Source organism: Strongylocentrotus purpuratus, unplaced genomic scaffold (assembly GCF_000002235.5).
Source record: "Strongylocentrotus purpuratus isolate Spur 01 unplaced genomic scaffold, Spur_5.0 spur5_scaffold_16, whole genome shotgun sequence".
NCBI lineage: Eukaryota > Metazoa > Echinodermata > Echinoidea > Camarodonta > Strongylocentrotidae > Strongylocentrotus > Strongylocentrotus purpuratus.
Window position 1 is genome coordinate 13408378 of NW_022145601.1, and position 19904 is coordinate 13428281.

At 38.4% G+C, this 19904-nt stretch overlaps 1 protein-coding gene across 1 annotated transcript in view; it reads left to right on the forward strand.

Annotated features, from left to right (window-relative positions):
• The window catches only part of LOC115924516 (rootletin-like), a 47675-nt gene that overhangs the window by 18404 nt on the left and 9367 nt on the right, over nucleotides 1-19904 (forward strand). Inside the window, exons 9-27 of the mRNA XM_030986841.1 lie at nucleotides 420-770; nucleotides 2084-2252; nucleotides 3151-3350; nucleotides 3781-3963; nucleotides 4747-4874; nucleotides 5751-5914; nucleotides 6513-6743; nucleotides 7220-7396; nucleotides 8170-8314; nucleotides 9271-9440; nucleotides 10006-10185; nucleotides 10843-10977; nucleotides 11805-11866; nucleotides 12944-13119; nucleotides 15519-15704; nucleotides 16694-16812; nucleotides 17379-17504; nucleotides 18413-18692; nucleotides 19562-19753. Of these exons, the coding sequence (XP_030842701.1) occupies nucleotides 420-770; nucleotides 2084-2252; nucleotides 3151-3350; nucleotides 3781-3963; nucleotides 4747-4874; nucleotides 5751-5914; nucleotides 6513-6743; nucleotides 7220-7396; nucleotides 8170-8314; nucleotides 9271-9440; nucleotides 10006-10185; nucleotides 10843-10977; nucleotides 11805-11866; nucleotides 12944-13119; nucleotides 15519-15704; nucleotides 16694-16812; nucleotides 17379-17504; nucleotides 18413-18692; nucleotides 19562-19753 (3374 nt within the window). The remainder of the gene's footprint in view (nucleotides 1-419; nucleotides 771-2083; nucleotides 2253-3150; nucleotides 3351-3780; nucleotides 3964-4746; nucleotides 4875-5750; nucleotides 5915-6512; nucleotides 6744-7219; nucleotides 7397-8169; nucleotides 8315-9270; nucleotides 9441-10005; nucleotides 10186-10842; nucleotides 10978-11804; nucleotides 11867-12943; nucleotides 13120-15518; nucleotides 15705-16693; nucleotides 16813-17378; nucleotides 17505-18412; nucleotides 18693-19561; nucleotides 19754-19904) is intronic.

Below are 19904 nucleotides of genomic sequence, written 5' to 3' on the forward strand. Positions count from 1 at the left end.
CTTGGCAAATACTGGTTAACGCCATCTACAACTTCATTTGGACAACTACACGTAAACGAATGGACTTGATTAACGGTCAGCGCTCACTAGGGTTCACAAAACAGACTGATGTTCTCCTCATGCTTCAGTTTCCCGTATGTTGCACGCACATGAATACTGCGATTGTAGTCCGTTGTCGTATTGTACCTGATTGTCAGGCCACAGGAAAAACACGAAGTCTCGTCATGCTACAGCCCCTTTAAGCTCTGGTAAAGGGAATATTTCATAAAGAGTGTTCTTTTAACTTTGGTTTCATATGAAAACAATTCCCTTTTGACAACTAATGCTTTGTTTGGTTTGCCTATATTTAATTCAGATATCACATAATAAGGAAATGAAATGAATTGTTACCAAAACTTTCTATACCACTTGATTTCCAGAATCAATGAGCTGACCATCGCTAACGAGCGCTACAAGATCCAGGTCGCCGAGAAGGAGAACCAGCTCCGCCAGCGCTCCGCCTCCGCTGCCGGCGGTGACCACTTTGACTCCGCCCAGTCCGAGGCCTCCCAGGAAGCCTACATGCTTCCCGGGGCCGACGGCGGCTCCCTGCGTGCCGTGCAGGAGGAGTGCGAGGCTCTGCACATGGCGCTCAGGGACATCGCCCAGGCGGTCATCCAGGATGCCGATGCGTCCGCGGCCGATATGAGCGAGTTTGCAGCAGGTCAGGAGGGCGACGTGACTCTGGATGTTAGCCTGGCTTCACCCTACGCCAAGTCAACTCCTCTGAGGTAGGGTGTCTTCCATTATTCATCATATTTTGACATTTCAAATCATTCTGTTTTTTCCTTCACAAGTAGGGTGTCTTTCAATATTCATATCATTTTGAAATTTCAAATCATTCTGTTTTCTCTTTCACAAGTAGGGTGTCTTTCAATAATCATCATATTTTGACATTTCAAATCATTCTGTCATTTCCTACACATATAATTGTTCAGATGAGGTAAAGTTAATCTTGACTGATGACAATCAAAATTTTCTTTTGCTTGGAATAATGAGGAAGAACTATTATGAGTCTTTTGGTATTGGACGTTCCATAATTATGAAATTTAAATATGTCGTTTGTCATCCATCTTCTGTTCACCCATCTCCTTTTAGAGGAAATTATAGTACAAGAACAATCCAACACTTGTCATCTTATTCTTTCCAATCTTAGACATCTATCTTCTGTTTTATTTTCATGGTCATTGAAAAAACTAGTACATGGAATTAATCATGGGATTACATATGTCATTCAGTGATTAATGTTTCATTATGTTTTCTTCCTTTCTTCTCTTTCATGCCTGCACTTGGAATTTTTGCACTTGTTTTCATGTAATATAAATATATTCTAAACTCACTGCTTTGTCTGTACTTCAAATCTGTATAACATTTCCTTGCATGTTTAATAAAATCTCACTATTTTTATTAATTGAACCTTTCTTTACTATTTGTGTCATTCGTTATTAAATAAACCCCATTTGTGGCATTTATCTGCTTATAAATTGTTTGTGTTTATGATTAAATAAAAAACAATCAATTGATTAATTTCATTGTCTTTGATGCTATATATATTTTTTTGTGTGCAACTTTTTAATGCACTGCCCACTATAAACCAATCGCTTACAAAATGACTTTTTGCACTCCGATACTCATTGCAAATACCCTGTCTGTTTTTAATCCCCAATTCATATTGTTTATATTAATATTATATATATATATCATATAATGATTATTAATGCACTGCCTAATATAAACCAATCACGTACAAAATGACTTTTTGCACTCCGATACTTGTTGCAAATACCCTATCTGTTTTTAATCCCCAATTAATATCGTTTTATATCAATATCATATATCATATAATAATTATTAATGCACTGCCCAATATAAACCAATCACGTACAAAATGACTTTGGGCACTCCGATACTCATTGCAAATACCCTGTCTGTTTTTAATCCCCAATTAATATCATTTTATATCAATATTATATATTACATATTATAATTATTAATGCATGCATGCACCTTTCAACCTACTAACACGGCCCTCACTGAATAACAGGCCTCTTTCCCCGACACGTTACAACCGTCACCGTTCCCCCTCTCCCCGCAGACCAGTTACCCCCTCCCGTCGCACTGCCTCACCTAGCAGAGCCCGCTCTCCAGGCTTCCCTGACTCCACCTACTCCGCCGTCCAGGCTGCTCTGCAGAAACGACAGCTTCAAGTTCAGGTAAGTGCGCATTAATAATAATAATAGTGTAAACTTATAGAGCGCATGCACTGTCCAGGGACGCTCATGGCGCTAGCTCAGCAACAGTTCTCTTTAGTACAAGTAGTACAAGTTGCTGTGGTTTCAACTTTCTGTAATGCTTTCCAGAAAGGAAAATGCATTCAACCAGTTATCTTTGTTAGAGAATCTTTGATGTTGTTACAGATCACAAGCACCCCTTTTGGCTGTCGAGGACGAAAGAGTTGGGAAGAATGATTTTGTTACAGAATTTTATATCACAAGTGTTTTATTTGGCTCCCCAAAGATCGTGATCATTTGACAACATGCTAAAACTCAATTTGAAATCTTACTTTTTATTCAGTCAGTTACTAGTTCCTAGATTCAGAGGGAATTCTTAAAAACAGTTTCTTTCTGTATATCATATTATTTATCCTTTCACATTTTTATGTTAAAGGTGATACAGTACCTTAAAGGGATCCGGTAACTTTGTTTCAGATTCTGAAACAAAATTCTGGATTTAGCTCATGCTGCAAGGATAATTATAAACCTTTAGGTCAGTCAGGAAGCCCATGACTTTTACAAGCCCATCGCATGTCTGATATCAAGATATTTATGATTGAAATTACAAATTCTGAAAACCGTTTGCCAAATGGTTTTCATAACACTACAGTCTATTGGGGAAAACAAGTATGGTAAAACCGGTCACTCAAAAATTGATACTTTTTTGAGGCACTTCTTGATCATTTTGAAGCGCAATTTTTTTAGGGCTTTTATATTACATCATATCACAGCCACTGATAACACGTAGGGCCGTATATCTCAGATTCAACATTGTTAAACGATCCCTTTAAAACAAAGTCTATTAATATATGGTGATTGTTATTATTTTGAAACCTAGGAGTTGAAGGCCAGGCTTAACTCCACTCGAGACCAGGCCAGTACTCTGAAGAAGAACCTTGAAGGTAGTGAGAACGAGAGGAGGCAGACAGAGAGGGCGGTAGACGCTCACCGGGACAACCTGAGTGTTTCTCAGAGGCAGCTTGAAGAGATCAAGAGAGACAGGGACAGGCTCAGGAACTCACTGGAGGCTACAGGAAGGTAAGCATGAAACCTGTCTATTAAAGGGATTGGATATCTTTGTCTCAGATTCTTAACAAAATTCTGGATTTAGCTCATGCTGCAATCATAATTATAAATCTTTAGGTCAGTCAGGAACCCCATGAATTTTACCAGCCGATCGCGTGTCTGATTATCAAGATATTTATGAATGGAATTACAAATTTTGAAAACCATTTGCCAAACGGTTTTCATAACACTCCAGTCAATTGCGTAAAATGAGTATGTTTAAACCGGTCATTCAAAGATTTTTACTTTTTGAGGCACTTCTCGATCATTTTGAAGTGCAATTTTTTTAAGGCTTCAATATTACACCATATCACAGACACTGACAACACGTAGGGCCATGCATCTCAGATTTAACATTGTTAAACGATGCCTTTAAATAACAATTTTCCATTTCTGCTTTCAGTGAGAAGTCTGGTCTTGAGAACCTTCGTCAATCTCTGAATGCTCAGATCGAGTCTCTGAACGTAGAGAATGAGAGACTCCAGGCAGCTAACTCAGACCTGCAAAGACAGAGGGATCATCTGGAAGATGAGAGGGAGGATAGAGAGAAGGATAGTATCAGACAGAAGAAGGAGATTGAGAGAAGGTAAGAATGGATATGAGAATATAAAGGCGAGGGTTGAGGGAATGTGAGAGGGAGGATAGAGAGAAGGTTAGTATCAGACAGAAGAAGGCGATTGAGAGAAGGTAAGAATGGATGTGAGAATGTAAAGGGAGTGTTGAAGGGAGGGTTAAAGGGAGGGTTAAAGGGAGGGGTGAGGGGGAGGGGGATAGAGAGAAGGATAGCATCAGACAGAAAAAGGAGATTGAGAGAAGGTAAGAATGGACATTAGGATATATAGGGACGATGGAAAAAAGGGTAGCATCAGGAAGAAGAAGATGATGTGAAAGAAAGTATGATTAGCAGTGATGATAGAGTAGGAGCTTGAAAGGGAGGATAGAGAGAAGGGTAGCATCAGGCCTGAGGAGATTGAGCAAAGGTAAGATCAGAGATGAGGAGAAAGGAGAGGAGAGGAAAGATAGGAGAATAGCATCAAGCAGAAGAAGAAAATTGAAAGGAGGTAGTATTGGAGATGGAGATAGAGAGGAGGTGATAGATGGATATTAAGAAGGGTAGACTCAGGCACAAGAAGAAGATTATTGGAGATTTAGTACTGGAATGGTTAGACAAACCTTATAGGTTTAACAAACTCACAAGCAAACCAATATCAACAGTTTTCAAAAACATTTATTAATTTTATATGATTCAAATACTGAAAAATTTGTTTAAATATTTCCAAATTGAAAGATACAAATGTCCTGTAAGTCCTAGTACTTAGAACGTTCAAACACAGACCTCTTAATCTTATCATATTTTTCTCCTGATTAGTCACAAGCTTCTAGAGCAGATGGAAGGGAAGAACTCTAATCTGAAGGAGGACATAGTCACCTTGAAAGAAGCTCTCAACAAGGCTGTCCTGGAGAAAGATGTACTGGAGCAAGAGAAGGCAGAAATTAGTAAGTTGTACTCTGATATAAATGTTCCGCTGAAAATCTCTGAATTCATGCACTCTTTATTACATCTATATAACTATTCTTGGATGTCTGTAGGGGGAGGGATGCACACTAACATGTTTGTTCACATGGGGTTCAGATTTAAATTGGGGGGTATGGATTTAAATGTAAGGGTCTCATATGACCCCTGTAAATGTTGAGCTAAGATGTAGGTTATAACGTTTTCAACCCAGAAAGTAAATGCCAGAAAATTTGGATTCTGTTAGAGCTCTGTACGACTGGGACATACTGCATCAGCTGCATGAGCTTTGCTTGACCACATAATCACTTACAATTTTGCTGCTAATAATTTTTTTTTCTTCATTTTATGCTCACCCGTATGTGTCTCTATGTAAAGGGACTGTAAAGCTAGAGACTTGCCTCGATTTTGAGAGTGGGTCTGCTACACGAAAGTTTCATGCCGTGAAATAAATGAATCACAGCTGACAAAAATTTATGTAAATATGCCTTTGTGAAGCGCCTTGATACAATTAATTTGAATCGCCTGTTACAAATGCATGTATCTCAGTTTTATAGTCAGAATTCAAATTGCTTACATTACTTGTTGCTAGGTTGGACAAACATTATGGCTTGCCCTACCTACAAGACGTAATATATGACATTTGCATTTTGACTATTGAAATACAATACAGATGAATAAAATAATTGGTATTGAGACACTTTTTGGTTACATTGTGAAAATGGATATTGTGAAAGTTTCCAGCTGTGAAGATGGCTGTTGTTGACGATTCACAGGTTTAATTAAGGTGCGATAGTTTCCGGTGTCCATCATTCTTTGATCTTGTAGTACTAATCGTCTCTTTATTTCCTTGCTCCCAGGTGAGAGCCTCGCCCGTCTTGAGGTCCAGAGGGCAGAGCTGGAGGTGGAGTTGAATCGTCTGAGGACCGAGGAAGCCGGTCTCAGGGACTCCCTTCTCAAGATGCAGGCACTCAATGAAGGCCTTGGGCAGGATAAGATTGAACTCAACAAGATTATCATGCAGGTGAGTTTCTTCTCACACTGAAACCTTCATAAACTGAAGTCTCATGCATCTGGTTTCATCTGACGATTTGGTTTTTGACCAAATGGCAATTCTCCATGCATACATAATGTGGTAAACCATTAAAAAAAATGACACCAAGGCATAAACTTAGTATGGATCCAAGCTTCATAGAAAAATATATGTGAACTTGAACTTAAAATCAATTTTTGTTGTTGTTATTATTAAAAAAATAAAAAAATAAACACATAACAAATGGTTATAAACAGTTTTATGCAATAAGATAAAAGAATAAAAAGGTACCATGAAATAGCTTCAAACATATGAAACAAAGACAGATTATTGATAAAAGTGCCTATATAATCCTTTCATTTTGATTGAATGAAAGATTGATTAAGTTGGTTATAACTTACCATTGTGGTAAATTTTGCCATCAATTAATTTCCATGGCAACATCACTCAACAGCCAATCAAATCAAGGTTCCCATGAAAGTTACGATCAATTGTAAATGTTATGCAACAGGGCCCTGGTTGATGATTATGTTATGTTAGATGAGGCAGTTTCATTGAATAATTCCCAATCCTTATTATTTTCATGTAGCTTGAAGCAGAGAAGAACCGCTTGATTGAAGACAAAGATAACATTCACCACGAGAGGGCGGCAATCCGTGACGAGCTGATGAGGGTCGAGAGCGAGAAGGTGGATACCGAAACGGAGAAGATGGGTCTGAACCAGAGTCTGAGTCTGATGGAGGACAACAGGACCAGGCTGGAGGAGGAGATGAGTCTACTCAACAGAGAGAAAGGAGAGCTTGGGGATAACCTCTCACAGGTAAGAACTTGGTGAGACCTAGGCAGGTGGCCTGGGCCAGTATTCAAGTCAATACTTATGTCATAGTTTTATAAGTTATATAACCTAAAACCTATTGAAACCTTTATCCTAAGCTGAGAGCAAAGGTTGCCTGATCCTTGCCCTACAGCTGTCCAGACAGAGGAACTCCTTAGCAGAGGAGCTACTGCAGATAAATTGCTTTGTTGTTAATTTCCTACATTATTTTCTAACTCTAACCTGGCGTCAAACACCATAACACACCCTAAGCTTCACCTAAAGCCCAATTGTAACCCCACAACTTAGAAGACACACACCAACAATTAACATAGCTGACATGTCATATATTTCCTTGATCCAACAGCTGTCCAGACAGGAGAAATCCTTAGCAGAAGAGCTTATCCCAACCCTACATTTAACTAGACACACACCAACAATTCACACATTTTACACATCATATATCTCTTTTGACTTACTAGCTGTCCAGACAGAAGAACTCTTTAGCCGAAGAGCTACTGCAGACGAGGAGAGATGTAGAGAGACAGATAGAAGCAGTAACGCGCATCGCCAAGGAGAAGGAGGAGCTGACGAAGGAGAAGGCAGAGTTGATCGTTCAGCTCACTGCGTCGGAGAGAGAGAACAGGGCCCAGGCTGAGGTGAGAAACAACCCAGAGAAGTTAAAGAAGTTGGATTTAAAATTTTGAGATCCGCTTTCATGCCAGTTTTTCCACGCGAAGGTGGTGCTGGATGCGTTAAAGCCTTAACCTTACCTTACCTTACCTTACCTGCTCATAGACTTTCTTTATAGAGTCTTGACGCCCTTCTGGCTTTCAGCACACAACACCATGTTTTGTCTTATGTTTCACATATTACATGTTACACCAATAGAAAACCTTCAATCGTGATATTCAAACATTTTTTTTTAAAGTTAGTATTTAAACTTTGAAATCCAGTTTATTGGTTTTGAAAGATAGGATAATAAGCTAGGAATCTTAGCCCTACCTGTTGAAGAAATATTTAGAGTAATAGTCATTGACAGAGAGGAAAAGTATGATGTTTGGTGGTAGAATTGCTCGGGTTAGATCCATGCACCTTGATATTGATTAGCATTAGTCTTTTCAGAATATTTTCTCTCTTTGCAACAGAAGGGTATTCTGTTGGGGTAAGGTAATAAATAGAAAAAGAAAGTGGTAGCCATTATCAAATTTTCAATAAACAGATTTTAAAAGATGAAAAAAGAAAGTGATAGCCAGCGAGCAAAATAGAGGAGAAAAGACGTACATGTCATGAGAGGAAATTACGACTGAGAAAGAAGGGAACATTTAGAGAAATTTTAAGAATTCAGGAGAGAAAAGAATGAGGAAAAGGAGTAAAAAAATTACAGCGTGTACATTGAACATTTCTCAATCTCTTTGACATTGATATGTAGGTGATAGCTGCAATGAACACAGACAAAGAGAGCCTTGAGAGAACCCTGTACGAGTATCAGCAGAGTCTGGCCAAGCTTGAAGCAAAGAGGACACAACTGGAGAGTGAGCTTCAAGAACAGGGCGTCTCAAAAGAAGGAGTCACAGGTAACCCCCCTTACCCCATAGTTTTCCTTATAACATTTTATGAAGCAGAGGCTCATGTACATCAAATTTGGCAATTTGCAACAAGTTTTAATGAACAGGGCCCAGCTCTTTACAATGAAATTTAGAACTAGATTCTGGAAGTGCAGTATGCCATTGATGTTCTCATTTACAATATATTTCAACTCTCTTGTTCTCTTTTTTCATTCTCATCTGGAATCTATTTGAATCTGCCCCTCCATCTGTCTTTCTCTCTATTTCTCACCCTCTTGTTCCTGTTCTCTTCCCTTTCTCTGTTCTCCTTTCTTTTTCCCTTTCTCCTCTCTTTCTCCTTTTCTCCCCTCTTTGCCTACGTTTCCCATCTCTTTTCCCCCACCCTTTTCTTTTTATCATTGTTATTCATGGACCATTTCTGTCTCTTTCTCTTTTCCCTTCTCTCTTTCTCCTTTTCTCCTCTTTATGCATATATCTCCACCTCTTTGCCCCCACCCCTTTGTCTTTCTCTTTTCCCTACCCTCTTTCTCTTTTCCTTACTCTCTTTCGCTGTTCTCCTCTCTTTGCCTATGCTTCCACCTATTTGCCACCCCTTTCTTTTTATCATTGTTTTCTCTCTCTCTCTCTCACTCTTTCGCTCTCTCTTTCCCTTTTTCTCTCATGCGCTCATCGTTCTCTCTCTTTCTCTCTATCTCTATCTCCATCTCTCTCTTTTCCCTCATTCAGTGTTGCATAACAATACCCCTAGGATGATTCATCATACAATGTACTGACTTGAACCATGTTACCCTTTCAAATTGTTAATTAATGTCTCAATTAATTAAACTCAAATGCGATTTTACTGCTATTTTATCGTGAATCGATATGCAATTCAGCTTTCGGGTTGCTATGTATCATTTTTGATAAACCATTTTCAATTCAATTCAATGCCATATTTTTATCTCTGTTCCTCGTCCCATGACCAGTTGAGCTTGCAAGGCAGCGTAAGGAGATGGAGATCGAGATGACCCGATACCAGAAAGACCTTGAGCTTCTCAACCAGAGGATGGTGCAGCAGGAGAGAGACACCCAGCTCGCTCTCAAGCAACGTCAACAGGCTCATGATGAAGACGTGGAGAGACTCAACAGAGAAAGGGTAAGCAAATGTGCAGATTTTTATAGTTGCTTAAGTCTGGATTTTAATAGTGGATTCTTGTATAGCGCTCGTATCTGTCAGATATGACACTCCTGGCGCTCTTCTAATACGTCACCTCTAGTTACCTAGGTCTGGATATAGTGATACATTCTCTAATCTTCAACTTGCTCCTTCTCCATGTACCTAGAAGTATACTTATAGACCCAACCATATATCGTCGCTGTTTTCACGAAGTGACGGTAGTGAAAAAAAATTGCATTCACTTTGCGTGACGAATTTCCTCACTACCGTCACTTCGTGAAAACAAGGACGATATATAGATATATATATCCTGATGTTATTGTTACATTTTTGGCAAAATATCTAGGCTCATGTTCAGAAATATAAAATAGAATGTATGATTTTATCTAAGATTGGAAGTCTCTTGCTTCATGGAAGGTTTTTTTCTTCACAATACACTGTATTTAGTGCAAGACAAAATCTTAATATGACTTTATTCAATGCTATATTTCAATCATTATTTATACATTTCAATTGAATTCCCATGTTATCTCCGTATCTACAGGAGAGTTTGAAGCTAGCAATGGAGGCCGAGAAGGAAGACCTTGTGAGGAAGACGAACCAGGAGCGAGAGGAGCTGAATGGTAGATACATGCAGGAGAAGGAGGAGCTGACAGAGGATCTGATGGGGCTCCAGAGGGAGAGGGACGAGAGCTTGCTCCTGGCCGAGAATGACAAGCAACAGGTAGATAGATACATGTATTAAAGCCACACTGCACTACTTATAGCTACTTGCGCCCTCTTTACAGTCAACAGTGCCTAAGCGGTACCCATTGATCAGCCATGATACCCTATTTCTTTTGTCAATTGAGAGCTGATTTGAGGTCTAATCCCTCCATGCCAAACTAGTGTAGAGTGGCTTTAAGAACATTTGTTTCTTCTGATAATACAACATTAAAGATAAGCTTGAGTTCTAGTATTGATAGAAAATAAATCTCACAGAATCTAACAAAACTTACACTGAATGTTCAATATTACAATAAATTGTACCAAACGATTTTGGTAGAAAATGTATAGGGGGCTGAGTAATGAGCATAGAAAGATCAAGGTAAGTAGGTTCATCATCATGTGCTTATTAACACGGGTCACTATGTGCAAATGAGAGTTGTGGTTTATATTGAACTCAAGCTTATCTTTAAGTCCGTCTTTATCCAGTGCTATTCTTTGATTTTGTAGTACCAATCATATCTTCAGATATATAAGAAAAATTTCAATGATTTTAATATCTTCTTCTGTGCACCATTTCCACTCCTTCTGTATTCTATTCTGTAAACCGCATTCAGACTTGTGTTATGCGCTGTACAAAAACGTTAAATTATTATCATTGTTGTTCTGTATGCAGTCGCTGTCATTGGCCCAGACTGAGAGGAACCAGCTGGTTGAGAAGCTGAACTCATCTCAGAGGGATATGGCTAATGCTTCCATGGAGATGGATCGGATCAAGAGAGAGGCGTTCACTCGAGCTGAGACAGACAAGGTAATGTCGAGGGGTCAGTGACACAAAGATGTAACTCCATTTTGGCCATTTTGAGAAAAAGTGGTTGAAAGATAGAGGTCCACTTAGGCCTTAAGGAGTTAAGTCTAGGTTTCACTAGCCATTGACTTCAATGGGGTGTTAGGTGGATTTAAGATTTTGTGTTTCCTGGAAAGCCCACATTTTTCTGAACATTTTGATATCAAATACTCATTTCGGCAAAATATGGAGTTAATGTACGTCTTTGTGTCACTGAACCCTCGATATGAGATATCTTCATACTCTCCCTTTGCTCATTATTTGTATTGGATAGCAAATGACCAGACTTTCATTTAGAGGTAAAGTCTGTTGGTTCTCACCCTTTAGAGATTTACAAGTTTCCCAAAATGTCATGGTGTCTGATTGTAGTATAATAATAATAATAGTGGGTTCTTGTATAATGCTCATGTCAGTCAGATTTGACCATCATTTGAACAGAAATGAATTCAGTCGTGTTATGATTATTTAGTGAAAAAGATGTTTGCATGTACTTCACAGGATCGATACAATTTCATACCTTTGGTATTGATTGGTAAAGACTAGATGAAACTCACTTTTGAGATGCATGGAGAGGGTTGTTTAAAAATAATTGTATCTTGGTGACTCCTTGACCCATCTATCCAATCCTTAGATTTACTGATAAAAAAAATTAAAAAGTGATATCAATTTAGTTATCCATATGGAAGTGATAATCATATTTATCTTTATTAAGAGAAAAAATACTCCGACTGGTATCGTTTGAGTATGTTATGTAATTTTCTTAATTTAAGTTTTTTGTTTGACTTGTACAGGAAGCTATCCGAGACGTACAGGACGAGCTGAAAGAACTACGAGCAAGATTTGAAGAGGGAACGTAAGTGATAAATCAACTATATCTAGGCTTTAAAGCCCCACTGCACTACTTGTTGCTACCTGCTCCCTTCCATATAGAAAACAATGCCTAAGCGGTGCCCCATGATCCTCTTTTTCTTATGTTAATTGATAGCTGAGTAGATGAGATAACCACCTGTCAGTGACCATGCTGGGTGGTCTAATCCCTCCTGGCCAAACTAGTGCAGACGGACATCGTTAGTGGAAATAAAATTAGTCGTAACCCAATGGATACCATACTCTAGATGACAAAAAAGAAAAGAAAGGAAAATATCAACACAGGCAGCTTATTATATTTCAATTCAATTCAATGGATTTATTTATTTCCATCATGGCATGTTACCCAATTGTGACAATATTTACATATATTTACAATTAACAATGTCAGATCTGTATATCATGTTTTAAGGCAGAAGGGCATTTAAAATGATAAGAGTTTACTAAGTCCTTCTGGCTCCAAACAGACAGTATGGAGAAAGAGAAAAGATTGATTGTCATGAAAATAGTGGCAAAGTATTAACAAATGTATTAAAGGTACTATGTCCCATTTGCAGGCCCAAAAAAAGAAAAGGTTAAATTCCAACAGCAATTGAAAAACAATACTAATTTAGGTTTGAAATGGCTTTTAGTGGGAAAATAAAAACCGTTAGTTGTTGTATCGATTGCAATCACCTAAGTAATAGTCTGATTTCAGACCCTTTTACCAAATGGTCGTAGGTTTTGTGCTGCACGAAGATTCAATCAGTTTAATTTTGGCCATCACAAGTAGTGGGTTATTGATGTAGACAAATGCTCATGTAGGCCTACCTGCTACAGCTCATTTTATGTATGTTATTACAAAAGAAAAAAGATGTCGGTCAGTCACCCAACAGTGTTTGAGAGTAAAGTCTATCAAGTAAATGGGTTTCCTTGCATAATTTGAATACTAGGACACTGCTAATGTTTAAATTTCACATACACATAGGACATACATGACATATTCTTGCAGATTTCTACAGAGTTTGATGTTGGCTGCAAAAGGGACATAGTATCTTTAAAATAAATCCGCATTTGTTGACAGGACTGTTCGAGAGCGCCAGGCCAAGGATCTCAGTAATCAGATCAAGGACCTACAGAAGGTCAAGGAAGCTCTTCTGAGGGAGGTCAACGAACTAAAAACACAACTCAAGATGGCCGAAGAGAGCAGGGATGGGGTCAGAAGAGAGCTCATTGAGGCCCATCGCAAGATCAGAGAAGGTATGGACAAATATTCTATTAGCAAGTCAAATAGGCAACACTTGGTCCAATCTGAATTTACTATTCATCCACTGCAAAGTGTTGTAAGCTGAATAATAATGTAATGCTTTCTCATAGTTGCAAAGTAGATGAATGATTTTGGAAAAGAATGTTAAATGAAAGCATTAACTATTTGCTGCCAATTTCATGAGGTAGAGAAAAATATTTCTTGAAAAAATTGAAATTGGCAACACTTAGTCCAATCTGAATTAACTTTTCATCCAGTACAAAGTTTTTATGCCTCCGTTACGAAGTAGCCGGAGGCATTATGTTTTCGGGTTGTCCGTCCGTACGTACGTACGTACATCTGTACGTACGTACGTCCCGTTCTTGTGATCACGTTATCTGAAGAACCGATCGATGGATTCCTGCCAAACTTTGGTCATGTATGTATCTTGCAGAGCCGATGAACTGATTAGATTTTGGGGTCACGAGGTCAAAGGTCAAAGGTCACAGGGCTCATTAGGTATGCAAAAACAGCTCGTGATCGCGTTATCTGAAGAACCGATTGATGGATTCCTGCCAAACTTTGGTCATGTATGTATCTTGCAGAGCCAATGAACTGATTAGATTTTGGGGTCATGAGGTTAAAGGTCACAGGTCACAGGGCTGTCTGTCTGTGCTTCTACATACTCCTCCTAGACTTCAATACAACCTCCGCTCTTCTAACGACCCCACGCTCCTCCGATTACCACGTATCAATTCAAGATCGGGGGAGTGTAGTTTCTTTTATTATGGCCCCAAAATTTGGAATACCCTCCCTTTCGACCTCCGTACCTCTCCCTCAGTTGAAATTTTCAAGAAAAAACTAAAAACGTACCTCTTCAATAAGTAAATTGTAATTCTAATATTTTTGTTTGTTATTATAATTACTCTTTTATACATGTATTATCTTGTGTTTACTATGTCATTATTTCTGTAAAGCGCTTCGAGCAATTCGTTGGATGTTGCGCTATATAAAAGACAATTGTATGTATGTATGTATGTAGGGCTCATTATGTATGCATTTAAACAGCTTGTGATCACGCTATCTCAAGAACCGATTGATGGATTGCTGCCAAACTTAGGTCATGTATGTTACTTGCAGAGCCGATGAACTGATTAGATTTAGTGGTCATGAGGTCAAAGGTCAAAGGCCACAGCACACACATTATGTATGCAATAACAGCTTGTAATCGCGTTATCTCAAGAACCGATTGATGAATTCCTGCCAAAATTAGGTCATGTATGTTACTTGCAGAGCCAATGAACTGAGTAGATTCTTGGTTCATAAGGTCAAAGGTCAAAGATCATGGGCTCATTATGTATGCAAAAATAGCTTGTGAACGCATTCTCATTAGAACTGACAGATGGATTACTATTTAACTCAGGACATCTTGCAGAGCCAATGAACTGAGTAGATTTTAGGGTCATGAGGTCAAAGATCAAAGGGTCATATATGTATATGAGAAATTGCTTGTAATCACGATATTCTGAGAACCTGTCAATGGATTACAATTGAACTTGAATCCGAAAAATTTCTTCTGTTTTGGTTTGTAAAATTGCTCTATGACGGAGGCATCATTTTCGACTGCGCACAGTCGAATTCCATCTAGTTTTAAGCTGAATTATGATGTAATGCATTTTCGTAGTTGCAATGCAGTGTTATTTTAGAACCAAATGTAGAAGTGAAAGCACTACATGTATGCTGCCAATTTGATGAAGCAAAGGCTGATGTCAAATCGGCGACAAAAACGTCAGTTATAAAGTTTCTTTTTTTCAAGGACAAACAGCATTTTCTGTAGCTGGATTATGATGTAATGCATTCTCATAGTTGCAAAGTAGATGCATAATTTTAGAACCGAATGTAAAAGTGAAAGCACTACATGTATGTTGCCAATTCGATGAGAAAAACCTGATTAAGCCATATATTTTTGTTTAATCTTTTCTGTTTTTTCTGAAGTCAATTCAGAGAAAATGAATGTTCATCTTTGATTTGTAGAAAAAAGTGAGGAATGATACAATATAGTTCAGTTTGGTTTAATTTCATATTTCACAGTTTGCATTTGGCATTGTCAATTTTGTTAACATGAAATTTGCTAATCATACAGAGGTTTTAATTTTTAGGAATATGTAAAGATTTACACCTTCCTCAGTTTATTTATCCCTTGATGATGGATGCACCTTGGTGACAAATGACAGTTTTTGTTATAAGCTACTGAAATCCTTGATTCTGATTGGTTATCAGCAGATTTGTCACTGATTTTTGTCATATGTCATTGAAAAAAGGCTTTGTCAAACGGGCCCCCATGAACCATTAGAATAAATATAACTACTATTGAGCATAGCATTTTAGTACAACTCTAATTTTTCATCTGCAGGTGATGAAGGACGTGAGATCCAACGCAAAGAGAACATGGAGCTGAAACGACAGATGAACGATGAGGTCCGTGAGAAGGACGCAATCAACAGAGCGAACGAAGAACTGAGACAGAAGGTCAAGAAGGTGGAGACGGATCGCATCCAACTGAACAGGAACGTGGAGGAGAGGACACAGAAGATTGCTGGTGAGTAGTGAGAGGAGGGATGATGATGATGGTGGTAGTGGAGGTGGTTTTGGTGGTGTTGGTGGTGGTGGTGATGATAAGGATGATGATGGTCATGGTGATGATGATGATGACGATAGTGATAGTGGCTAGTAAGGTTTAAAGGTAATACAAAGTTTTGGGAAATTTTGAAAAATTGGTGGATAGTGAATCTTTACAATTTTGATATATTTGGATGCCCCTGTGGATGTTTTATAAGCACTAACAAAAATTAGCCCCTAAAACATTTCTGTTTTCGAAAAAATTGAATATAAAAATTTAGCGGTGCTCCCGGTAAATTTTGATGAATTTCAAATAGCGCCTATGGCCATACAATGGTAGCTGCGACCATGAAAATCTCAGAATATGTAGTTGTGATATATAATTTTCAAACGGGAATAGCTAATTGGTCGATTTTAGTCAACAAGCATTGTTTCATAGCTAAATTAATATCTTGACCTTGAGAGAGAGCTATACAACATAAAGAGTTTATTATTTATAATTTCATAACTTTAGACTCGATTTCAACCGCGACAACAATCAATGAATATTGTAGGAACGCATATGCTTCCAATATATTAATTTGAACCAAATTCATGACCCCATACCAAAACTTTGTAATACCTTTAATGAAGGGGGTGGCAGTAGTAACAATAACAATGTTGATGATGCTAGTAATTGTGATGGTTGTGGTAGTGTTGGTACTGATTATGGTGGTAGTAATAATAATGAAGATGGTGATGGTGATTATATTGATTATGGTGGTGAGGGTTAAACTTATAATGTGGTGTTTATGATAATGATAATGATCAAGTTGATAGAAGGGACAGAGCATTTAATTTGGTGATGAGATTGGTGGTGCTGGTAATAATAACATTCATAACTATGAAGGTGAAAGCACAACTTTGTATTCTGAATGTACTTTGTTGATATATTTAATCTTTCAATTCTGTTATTGTTTTATCTCACAGTTTTGGAAGAGAGTAAGACAGCTATACAGAAGGAGGCTGGAGACCTCCGAGCCAGTCTGAGGGAGGTGGAAAAGTCTCGCCTAGAGGCCAGACGAGAACTCCAGGAGCTTAGGAGACAGGTAATTATCGTAACATGATGATGACGATGATGGTGATGGTCTTGATGCCGATGGTGATGGTGATGATGATGATAATGATGATGATGGTGATGATGATGATGATGATGATGATGATGATAGTGAAGATGGTGATGATGATGATAATGATGATGATGGCTATAGAGCAACTACTCCCTTTCATAAATCCTTTTCTTGTGTACTCATGAGTATTTTTCTTGATTTAACAATGTTAAGTATAATAGAATATCAAGATAAACTTTATCTGCACCTAGTTTGCTCAAGTACTGTTTAGAAAATTAGTGAAAGTCCAACTACACTACATGCTACACATTTTAGCTGTGATTCATTCCTAACAGGAAGAATGTGAGCATTAACATACCTATTATCCTTACAGCAAACTTTGCCAAAGAAAATTTTCCCTTGTTAATTTCTTTCTGAAATCCCCAAGTTTGGTATTGGAACCAACTGTGTTATGCTCTAGCGAGATCTCTGATTTAACATACCTGTAATTTATCTATTTTCATATTGTCTTCACAAATGATGTCACAATTGTTTCCTCCAATCAGGTCAAGACCCTTGACACGGATAAAGCCAAGCTCACCAAGGACATCCATGACCTTCAAAACCGTGTCGCCAGGGACGATGAGAAGGAGGAGGAGAATAGGAAGGAGATCTATGCCCTCAAACAAAAGGTAGAATAACAAAGAATGTTGGGTATTTACTGATGTTAAAAGTGATTCCATTCAATTTTACAACATATTTGACATCTGTTCAAACAATACAATTTATAGCTTGTAATGGGTATGCCCGACTACACAAATACATAATATTCATTATAAATAGAAGAAAGGGATAAGCAAAGAGGAGAGGAGGATAGAGAGCTTGGAGAAAGAGAAAAGAAGATACATTGTGTATCGAAAGATCATTAAAGTGTCATTACACATCTCTATATTTTAAAGGAACTTTCAATTGACTGGTTTGTATTTTTGTTCCCCTGGCATGAATGTAGGCTAGATGATCATCAACCAGAGGTCCTCTGTTTTATCTGAATAATTTTCAGTAAAGTAAATTGAAACACATATTACTCACTCATGCAGCATTGTGTCTGATAGGTGTCCTTTGATTTGCTAGCTTAAATATTCTCTAAATTTCCTTATCATGATATCCAAAGCGCAAAGCGACAGTTTTAAATTGTCCGCCGCTGAAAGCAGAATTTGTTTTTATTATATCTATTATTGTTATCATTACCTTTCTAGGAGGAAATACGTACATATTTGTAATAGAAGAGACAGGTGCTCTCATAATGAGAGCACCTGTCTATTCTATTACAAATATGTACGTATTTCCTCCTAGAAAGGTAATGATAGTTTGCAATCTCCTATCTCTTATGTACATAATTGTGATTGATATATGCTAGATATCAATCGCAATTATGTACATAAGAGATAGGAGATTGCAAACTTGCAATTGATTGGAGGACTTGGGATTGATTCAGATCAATCGTAACTCTTTGTAAGACGGCCGGGGTCCAGTGGTAGTAAACAAAGAGCAGTTGTTTGATTGAGTTTCACCCTCTATCCTTACTTTTCTCATGATTCAGGTGATGGAGACAGAGGCAGAGCGGGAGTCCGCCAGGAAGGACGCTCAGAACCTCACCCGTCGCTTTGGCGACCTGGAGGAGGAACTCCGTCTGAAGGAGAAGGATTACGCAATGTCCGTCGACGAGGCCCGCTCGGCCGAGAGACGCATCTCAGAGAGGCTACGCACCACGGAGAACGCGCTGGATGAGACCAAAGCAGATCTAGGAGACCTGAAGCTGAAGCTGAGTGCTGCAGAGGGAAGGGTTAATGGTCTGGAATCCCAGTTGGCTCAAGTTGAAGGTACATCTTTTAACTTTTTATCCTCTTCTTCTTCTTCTTCTTTGGGTTAAGTCAACCTCCTTCACAGTTGAAAATTCTTGCAGACTAATGAGTGTGTGTGTGTGCTTACGAGAGCCAGGTGCAATGCTATTAACTTGGTGCAAGTAAAAATTCATTTCATTTCATTATTCTTCCAGTAGCTCTTCACCCCCCCCCCCCCCCCCTTACTTTCAAGTTTACCATTCTCAAAGTGATGGCACTGTAACATTATCATTCTCGCCTATTTGCATTACAGTAGTTGATATAATCTTGTATGATATCAATTTTAGCAGACTGAAAAATTTAGTTAATTTAGCGTAGTGGTACGTATATAACGCTGCATCTTTCACATAAAATGCATAATTGTTGAAATTATAATTTTATCACATATTGGTACAACAATTTATACTTGTCAATCAGATACGCCAAGTGGCACTTTTGAATACACCAATATTACCAATAATTATGTCTTTTTCTTCCCGACCCATCTTTACGTAAGACAATATTTCGCGAAATTACCTATTAGCAGAGTCAAGATCCAGTGACCTTTACCGTAAATCTTTGTGTATAAGACGCACTTTTTTCCACCGTAAAAATTCGAAAGTCAGGGATGCGTCTTGTAGACAGGTACAGGATATTTTGAGTCCTCTTAGTGGTTTTCGAAAATCTCTGTGTCACAACATAGATTACATAATGCGAATAAAGAATAGAATCTACTATTTGAAGTTAACCTACGTTCCTTATTTGAAGGGAAGATAGTTTTTTTGTTTTTTGTTTGTCTTAAATATAGGGGTGTGTCTTATAGACAGAGATTTACCGTAAACATTTTTCTGTTTCTCTTTCTCATCTAGGAGCGAAGCAGGAGGTGGAGTTCAAGCTAGGGAGCCTGCATTCCACCCTACGTCGAACCCTAGGCATCGGAGCTGGTGGAATGGGTAGCTCACTCAGTCTAGCTAGTAGCACTTCACCAGGACCAAGATCTTCGCTGAGGGATAGGAGTCCTAGTCCGGTACGAGCACGTAGGACCAGGTCTCCTGTCAAAGGTGAGTCCTACCTCAAATTGTAGTTCTTAAGATATTTGTTAATGAGTCCAGCTAGTAGTACTTCACCAGGGCCAAGGGCGTCTCTTAGGGAGAGGAATCCTAGTCCGGTACGAGCACGTAGGACCAGGTCTCCTGTCAAAGGTGAGTCCTA